This window comes from Halictus rubicundus, chromosome 1, assembly GCF_050948215.1.
Source record: "Halictus rubicundus isolate RS-2024b chromosome 1, iyHalRubi1_principal, whole genome shotgun sequence".
NCBI classification, from domain to species: Eukaryota; Metazoa; Arthropoda; class Insecta; order Hymenoptera; family Halictidae; genus Halictus; species Halictus rubicundus.
Genome location: NC_135149.1, coordinates 23,998,618 through 24,008,073, shown reverse-complemented (window position 1 = coordinate 24,008,073; position 9,456 = coordinate 23,998,618). Strand labels below are relative to the sequence as shown.

General features: G+C 37.8%; 1 protein-coding gene across 1 annotated transcript; it reads right to left on the bottom strand.

Annotated features, from left to right (window-relative positions):
* Positions 1 to 1,053: 1,053 nt before the first annotated feature.
* LOC143359927 (uncharacterized) lies at positions 1,054 to 7,591 on the bottom strand. The gene is made up of 6 exons (XM_076798363.1): positions 7,282 to 7,591; positions 5,511 to 5,652; positions 5,137 to 5,292; positions 2,969 to 3,229; positions 2,254 to 2,423; positions 1,054 to 1,466 (listed from the first exon to the last, which is right to left on the bottom strand). Exons 1-6 carry the CDS (start codon positions 7,504 to 7,506, stop codon positions 1,254 to 1,256), a joined length of 1,167 nt encoding a protein of 388 aa, XP_076654478.1. The 5' UTR covers positions 7,507 to 7,591; the 3' UTR covers positions 1,054 to 1,253.
* Between the last annotated feature and the right edge of the window lie 1,865 nt (positions 7,592 to 9,456).

The window sequence follows — 9,456 nt, the reverse complement described above, 5'->3', positions numbered from 1 at the left end:
AATGCATTTACATATGTATGTATGTGTATTGTATAAGTTCTCATTCGAATTAAACTAATTTTTTCAAAGTACTCGTTCAATATAGCTTCACTCCATTATGCTATATTAAATTTATTAAGTAAGTACTGATCTTTATGGTATGTATTTTCCTATCGACTATGGTGTGTAAAATTGTATTGTACATCTATTTGTTGCTTATAAATTGCATTTCATTTCAGGATGAAGTTTAGCTTACAGCTGCGAAATACCTGATCCTTATTAATTAAGAGGTAAGTAACAAGATTAATAACAATATAATATTACAACTTTGTAAAACTTTAATATCGTAACATGTTTATTGAGACGTTCGTTGTTCAAACGGTTTACACTAAAACAAATCATGAAAAGGTTAAAAATATTTTTAATATTTTTTAAATTGTTCTATGATTTTATTTTATACCAGTTTCAATTGTTACCTGCCTGAAACTGATTCTTTGTTATTTATCAATATTTATCAATGCATGATCGCATTGAAAAAAAAACGGAAATTCAATTTAGAACATGCGATTATGAACGTATTAAAAATATTTGAACAATCGCATTCACTACCTATCAACCATAACTATGAATTACTCATTTCTATCCTGATTTACACGATGCTTAACAATTGAACATTTTAAAAGTATAATTTCATACATATAAAAATAAAAATATTACAAACAACATTGAAAAGTGTGAAAATCAATATTTTTATTGAGGCTTTTGCACCTGCCAAGGTATTTCTAATATCGAGTAGGATTCGTCTGGCTTATGTATGTACATACATTGTCTTTGCTGTCGGAGCGTTAACAACAATCATTATAGAATAATGTCCGCACATATTCGTATAAATAAAACAGGGAAAATAACATTTAATTTAGGTAAATAATTTTATTAAATAATTATTTAAAAGAATAAGTTTAGTTATCACCGTATTATGTATAATGGGAAGATTTGGCATCTTCGCTGAACGTTCTAGTGCAGAGCTGTTCAGCGTCTGCCCGTACGGGCAGTGATTTTCTTGCCCTGGGCGTACACAGAACGGTGAGCACGAAGCCACGCCCCTACGGGCAAGGCTGCGTGTATTTGTCAGAAGCATTGTCACAGCTACGTGGCCAGTCACTTGCCTGTAGTTTTGCCCGTAGCTGTGCCCTCGAGCATCGGTGGGTGCCCTTGCCCGCTAACAGGCATGTTGAGCAGCTCTGTTCTAGAGTAACGGGAATGTTTTTACACTGTTAATAATCGGAGATAGTTTTGACAATCTTCTTGTTAGTACACCTGCCGAGGTGTAGTAGCATATGATTTTTCAGATTGGTCGGTTTACTGAAACCTCGACTGCAAATATGACACCTGAACGGCCATAATCCGTTGTGCACGTACATATGGCTCTTGAGATCTCCCGGGGTCGGAAATGATTTCGAACACTGGGAACATTTGTGTGGCTTCTCCTGCGAAACACAATGACGATTTGCTATTCAATGTGCTATTCGATTTGAATAGAAAAATAATTTTTCTATACGGATTGTTTCGTTATTTGGAATGTATTTGAAATAATTTTTCATTTTATTTTCTATTTTATCAAACACTTTTTTCATTTTTTAATTTAGTTTCTATATGGGTGAGGAACACGGTTATATTAAAAAAATAATACGGTATGTGTGATGAAAAAATTAAGCAAAACTAATACATAAAAAATGTATTCCTGATAATAGACATCATTTCGAACGTTTTCTATAATAGAATAATTTTTCCTTCGGCAATGTTTCAATCGTAGATATGGTTTCACTATTTTCATCCATTACTCAACTATTATTAACTTTTGTAGTCAAGGTCATCTGAAGGTCGTAGTATCATAAGTCATTAGATTCGTCTTGAAGCTATCATGTTGCGATGAAGAACATACATAGCTCCATTCGAGAACAGTGCAATAACCTTGATATCTTTTTAAAAAGTGACCTTGAAGCTTAAGAAAATGACCTTAAAATTATAGTGACCTCGAAAAATTTGTTTCTGCTTGTCATTAAAATTATCCTTCAAATTATAATTCATCCTCTCTATGGTTTGCCCATCCATCTATGTACTGAGTTTGCGATTATGACGATTATGACAATGATTTCGAGGTGTTTCATGGTTACTTCGTTTTGCTATGTTATACAAGTTGCTGGCATTTGTTCCAGTCATCACTGAACAATGTATAGAGCGTTTCTTATCAGAAGCAACTCCTTCCAAACTTACCTTGATATGAGTCATGCGATGATAATACAAGTTGGAGGAGGCCGTAAACTTCTTACCGCAAACGAGGCACTGGTGAGGTTTTTCACCACTATGAATCCTCTTGTGTGTGTTTAAAGAGCTCGAGGTTGAGAAACCCTTGTTACACACCACACAAACATGCGGTTTCTCCCCTTAAATATAATAATATCAATGCATTTCGCAGATTATTATTAATATGTCCGCCGACGCGGACCCACTCAATTTTATGCTAATAATTGTTTAATATTTAACCATTAATAACATAAAAATAATATAACTATGTGTAGATTTTGATGAAGTTTTTATGATGACGTAGAATTTGACGAAGATTTTATGTTGACGTTTCTATTTACCATTTCGATACAGATGAACATTAAATATAACATTACTTAAATATAATTTAATTGAATCATTGCATTTTTAAAGCATTTCGTGCTAATAATTATTTAATATGTAAGTTTTACTATCGCACTACGTTTCTATTTACCAGTTGGATACAGATGAATATTAAATATTAAATATAATATTATTTAAATATACTTTAGTTGAATCATTGCATTTTCAAAGCACATTCTTAGAGCTCGCTTGTAAACATTAAAACATGCAAAAATACTTTCTGGCCAAACTTAATAATATGCCCTTTCTGGTGTTCAACGCAATAATATTGCAACTATTTAATTAAATGTGTTTCACGTACCTGTATGCGTTCTCATATGGCGTTTCAGAAGAGAAGGCCTGTCAAAGGATTTTCCACACACTTCGCAAGGTAGTAAAACTCTCTCGCCCCGTTTGATCGTTGTCAAAATACTACAGTCCAAGTGATCCCCCGTCAAGGACAATGTCGATGAGGAGGACTCTTCGGATGTTGACTCGTATTCGTCAACTTCATAGTACGGATGCGGGATTGCGGCTGGCGAATGATGAGAAAGTAGTGCCATGGACAAATCTAAAGGAGATTCTTGAAACCGAAATGAAACGATCATTTTTATTCATCTTCCCATAGCGAATCCCCTACTAAGTCGTAGACTCCGGATTTTGTGCATTCGTGAGAAAAACGAGTAGGTGCAATTTAAAACAGTGAGAGTATCTACATGTTATTTTCACTACGTTAAAATTACCATCTTTATTTTCCATAAAAATCCGGAGTCTACTTATTAGTGTTTTATGCTATCCTTCATTGAAAATATTATTCGCAAAATCGCTTTTGTTAATATTTTATTACGTCCTCAGCTTCCACATATTTAACCGTCCCATTCGTTTACTTGAAAAATATTTGCATAAAAAATAAAACGAATATTTGGAACAACTTAATATATTTTACCAGAAAATAATTAATAAAATTATAACAATATGGATAACAGCATTTCGTTTAAATTCTATGTGAAATTCCATGTCGTTGGATAATGTTTATAGGCATTTTAGGTAATGATTGATTGAACCTGGGGCGAGAAAAAAATAATTATGACAAAAGGAAAACACGCTAAAGTATTTCAAATAAGAAACGTAAATAAATAGCCTCAAGTATTCCAGAGGATAACATAAAAATAAATTAATCTCGCATTTCGAGTGCTCGAGTACTTTGAAAATGGAGTCTTCTGGGCCCCAGAAATTTTGTTTGACTTTTGGCACTTAGAGCGTTTTCTACGAGGTTGTCTTCAATTCAACGCGATACGTACGTGATAGTTTTTGTCGCACTTTGTATAGTAGTATTAATATTTTTTTTTTTTGTTTCTTATAAAACTTGTTCTGGCAAACGATCCCTCGTCACCACGGCAACCGTTCGCTGTCTCCGCCCAGCCCTCAGCCCCTAACCATTCCCTACTCTTCTTTTCGTTCGCCGGCGAGCCTCTGTTCGGAATTGAAGGTTCGGTGGCATTGTACTGTCCTTTATCTCCTCGTAAGCGCGGGGGTCTACGCATTTGAATCATGACCGAACGAACAAGCGTCTTCTGATCTAGCCGACAAAAGTACCGGCATATATTTGCATTTCAAATTTCCCGGGGCCCAATCGACTCCTTTCTTTTTCAATTGCCCCACGCGATTCTGCCGATTAACGCGATTGCGCCCCGGCGAATAGTTACGATTACCAAAAATCCGGATATCGCGGCCATTCTTTGTTCCGCACGCAGTCGATTGTTTAAACTGGTCGCACTCCGTGCCAATTCGCGTTTCATAAATATTACAAGGTTTTACATTCGCAGTAGTCCCGAAAGGAGTTGACCGATTTTCGAAAAAATCCTCAACATTGAAACCGTTGCAATTTTGTTAAAAACAGTCGCACAACAATGAACCGAGGCTCGTTTTGAAGCTGGAAGCCTCTGCTTTCGCAGCCTATCGTTCGTTTCCTTCTAAGATGTTTATGGCAGGCGTAAATAATGTTTATAGCGGACGAAACAGCTGGGAAATTGCAGACATGCTGTTACTTTGAATTGAAATGACTCTAAAATCATTGGCACATTTTTTTCCTGACTGTATCCACCAGGGATTTGAAGATTGAAGCTTTACAACAATCTCCTGAAACTTGACGTACGATTCTTTTAGCCCTTTTATTAAAAAGAAACGAGCAACAAGTTCGTTCCCGTGAACGAAATGCAAAGTTGATTTTCAATTCAAAGCTCAGTGAACGACTAAAAAAAATCGCACATAAAATGTTGTTGTAAAGGGGAAGTTTAATTTTTCAAATTGAGGAGAAAATTTAGAACAAAATTTTTTAATGTTTTTAGTTCCAGAATATTTTAGCTATTTGTTAAGTGAAAACGAATCTGGTAACGTAAAAATTGTTTTAAATAGTGGGTGATTTTTAGAGCTCAAAGTCGCCATTTTAGTGCAGAGAGTTTTACGGTTTGAAATTGTTGAATAACTCACCATCTAGAATAGAGTCGATCGTGCATCTGTACAAAGCGGACCTCGAACACATATCATGCGATATAAAAACGAAATCTTGTTCTGCCGTAGGAAGGAACCAAGCCACTAATTCAGTATCAGGTTGAACGTCCTTTATTACTTCGAAAATTGGATCCCCTAGGTCCCAGAAATGAAACATAAACAAATTAAGATTCGCTATTGTAATATTCGCTAAACAATTGTAATTATTAAAGAATTTTACACAGAATATTCTGAAATGTTTTCCCTAAATAATGAGATTAGCCATTTGCAATAATTTGATTTTCATCTTTTAAGCTAGAATGCTAAAACACATCCTAGTTATTCGGTACGTTGTAACATGTTTATTATCTTACCTTTTACTTTGGTACCAATCAGATTAACTTGATCATTATAAGCCTGCACTATACGAAGGAATCTTATCCAATTGCATTGGCGTTTGTTAAGGCTATAATTTGAAAAGAAAACTTCATCGTAGCACCCATATTCACGTCTGATCTGTAACCGAGAGTAATGACGGAAAAGAATAAGATTTTCTTTTCCCTATATTACAGTTCTTTACATTCTATAAAAATCAAGTTAACAGGGATGGAAATTTTCGCGAGCGTTCCACTATTTTTCCACTTCTCTTTCGAACAATTTACGAACAATTCGATATTTCTAGTTGATTCAACGAAGTCATTATTGCAATTTCGAAATATTAGGTTGTCGCAAAAGTTTCAATGGCACTTAATCATGCCATGATCTTTTTTATGAAATTTAGTGCTCAATTTTGCACGCCAGTGTACATTTGGAAACATACATTTACGTAGTAGTACAATTAGGGAGTAGTAGCAGTTCGATTATGTTTTTACTTCGCAGAAACTGAAACTGTAGAGGCTTTACACTTTGAAATGATTCCGGAATGATTATGATTTTTCTTAGAAAATTTAGTGCTCAATTTTGCACGCCAGTGTACATTCGGTAACATAAATTTACGTAGTAGTACAATTATGGAGTAGTAGCAGTTCGATTGGATTTTTACTTCGAAAAACTAGAACCGCCGAGGCAATCAAATTGACGACTTAATCTCTAACGTATGGAGTTCTTATACGATCCTCAATAATTGACTAATTAAATTCATGTCATCCAAAGATCAAAGTCACTCTTGATTATACGATACATGCTGGATGCCAGAGAAGTACTAGGCAGTAGACACTATTAGCCAATTGATGACTTTCATAAAACCTTTTTATGAATGAAATCGGTTCTTTGGAACAGTTCACCTGTCATTCTACATTCCTCGAGCTCGAACAAAAAAAAAGATGTCTCGTCCACAAAACCGATTCAACGAAACAAAGTATCGGACTTTGGCAAAAAATTCAACAGCAAAGTTTCGGACTGTTTCAAGCAGCTCACAGTAAACTGACAAACGACTGTCTCTTTGTTTAACGATCACTATACAAATAATTTCGAAAATGAAGGAATAGAATCCCTGATTCAATCTGTCATAATTAGACCGAGGATCTCGAGAAAAGTAAGTGAACACTAAATTTCCCGTTCATGAAAAATTGTGCAGAAACAGAAAAATAGTACAACAATAAACTTGGACTCATTTTAAAACTTGAATCCTCTACCTTTTTCTCCTAGAAAAATTGTGCACGATACAATCGGGTGAAAAACTGGGCGTTCGTTCTCGAAAATGCTACAAATTCAAACGTCCGTGAGAACGTTAAAAAATTCATTTCGATACACCACAGATTTGAAGATTCAAGCTTCACGACGAGACCTCAAAACTTGATGTACGATTCTTTGCGGTCAATTTGTTGAAATTTGAATGAAAGGTGTGCTGTGAAATTTACGATAACATAAGGTACACCGCGAGGGTTTAAACGACCACGCTTGTTCCCCGATTTCGTTCCATAAACCAGTAAAATTGTTTACGGTTAAAACTGTTATACTATCTCCAGGTTATTAGAACACTTAAGAGACGAAATAATTTTCTATCGGACGTCTGTTTGCCGCGATCGACGCTGATCTTTCGCGCAGAGATCCGCGACAGTCGTCTATTCGTCAGTTGCGTGTAGTGTTTTGGCACGTTTGGATAGGTTTGGTGTTAATGTAACGTTAATGGCTACGACTACTTACATCGTTATCGTCTAGAAGCGAATAGAGGTCGATCTTGTCAAATCGAATGGACCCCTGAAAGGGGTAGATCAAGGTCCCCGATGGAATAAGTACGTTCGACCAGACCGATATTCTGACGTCGGTGACTAGGCTGCCTGAATCATTCTTGAAGAGACCCTTGTAGGTGGACCGATCGTTAGCGAGTACCAGAGAAAACTCTTTCGGTATTAAAACGCAGGTTTCCATAACAGAGGCCCCGTGGAGGGATGCGTTGTAGAAGGCACAACTACGGTTGTCTCCACTGTAAACACTGTCTTAGAACTGGTCCCACGGTGACAAAGTGAATCGTCGCGCGAAATTGTTTATCCCTCCGATAGACCGACCGTGCCGAACGTCGAGCGTCGCCTAATTGCCTCTCGGACCGACCGATGGAATATTACTTACGATCGAATACTACAAGAGACTCGAGAGAGACAGAGAGAGAAAGAGAGACAGACAGAGAGAGAGAGAGAGAGAGTGAGAGAGAGGAACATTTACACCGAATCGTCTTCCCGGAATCGGACCAAATTAATTGGGAAGCATCACGTACGGAGCACTGACGATCTTTCGGAACTGGTGCTACCATTCGACTGTGTACACTCGAGAAACGGATAATACGAGAAATTGAAACTATATTATATATTTAGCAAGATCGAAAAATGAAATTTCAGTTCCGTGCGTGAGGGTCGTTCGTCCTCCAAGGTGCAAGGGCCTCGGCTGACTGGATAGGATTAACCGACTGATCTTGACCTTGCGACGGGTTACCAGCATTTGCTACCGAATGGGTAGCCCTTCCCCTTCTTTACCTCTTTTCCCACTCACAGTACATGGCCCGCTGTAGACTTTTTCAATGGCGTAGTCTCGGCCGGCGGCTTGACTTTCCTGTTGTCCCGATGCATGTGACGTTGACGGTCTCGTCAAGGTACGACCGTGTCTCTTTCTATCGTGAATAGATTCGCTTGCAGACGGACGGGGACGAAGATTTCGATTATTCGCGGTGAAAAATTGAATTGTAGATCGACACGATGGGCAAGAAAGCGGGTAACTATACGCCAATGGAGCTCCTTGCCCCACTATGTTCATCCTGTGGCGAGTGCACTTGGCGTATAGAACGAGTATCGGCTTCTTCACCAGCACAAGGAAGCCGGCTCGTCGTCCTCGTCGTCTTCTTCACCCTTCTACCGTCTCTACAGCGCCATAAAGGAGAACCCACGTGGGCGATTGGGCACCTGTCGCTCCTTGTGCCCTTTCTTTTTCCTTCACGTTCCTCTTCCACTCTATTCCGTCTTCTTCTAGTCCCTACCATCCTCACCGCTTCCACGCCCTACCATATATCCTTTTATTCACCGCTCCTCTTCTCCTCGCCATTTCTTCTACGTAACAGCCTCCCGAGACTGTCTTATTTCTTTCTTTCGTCGCGTTTCCTCAGGCCTGTACCGCCGATCTGCCAACCAGCCTCGACTGCCTCCCTGATTCTTTACTTTCTTTCTCATATTATCTACTTGAGGTGTCTCTCTTTCTCCCCTTCTCCTCCTCCTCCTCCTCCTCCTCCTTCTTCTTCTTCTTCTTTCTTCCTCTTCTTCTTCTTCTTTCTTCTGCTCATCTTCCACTTTACTTCGCTACCCGATGCCTTTCCTTTTTCCCTTCTATAACCGTTCGCTCTTCTCGTCACCTGAGAACGCTCGCTATTCATTACTTTCCATGAAATATTAAACTTCGAACGATAGAACGATATTCGACGATTCTACTCCGATCTGTTCGGCACCGAGATGGCGACGACTGCGGATTTTATGCGCAAAATGGGAAAATGAGTAGTTGAAACGCGAAACAGTAAGAATTCTAGGAATGTTCTCAGTCTGATTTTTCGCCTTTGCAACAAGCCACCGGACAGGTGCAATTAATCAAAGAAGATTTTCAAGAAGAACGTCCTGTTTATAGAATGTTCTTTATGAAGAACTGTTAGTGGTAAACAATCGATTTGTTTATTGTTTCTGTACAGTCGATACGTCATTAAAAAGGATCATTTAAATTAGAATTACCAGTCAGAACAAAATGATACATTTAAAATTTTTTAATTCACAACTATTTCAATTGTGAAGATGATTCTGTAGAAAATCGCTGCGTCAATTTATTTATTTGTCTACTTTACTCTCGCAT

Coding starts and splice junctions, on each gene's coding strand:
- LOC143359927 (XM_076798363.1), bottom strand. CDS start 7,506: ATGGAAACCTGCGTTTTAATACCGAAAGAGTTTTCTCTGGTACTCGCT. Junction 2,424..2,968: donor CCATATGAGAACGCATACAG/GTACGTGAAACA, acceptor ATTATATTTAAG/GGGAGAAACCGCATGTTTGT. Junction 1,467..2,253: donor ATCGCATGACTCATATCAAG/GTAAGTTTGGAA, acceptor TGTGTTTCGCAG/GAGAAGCCACACAAATGTTC.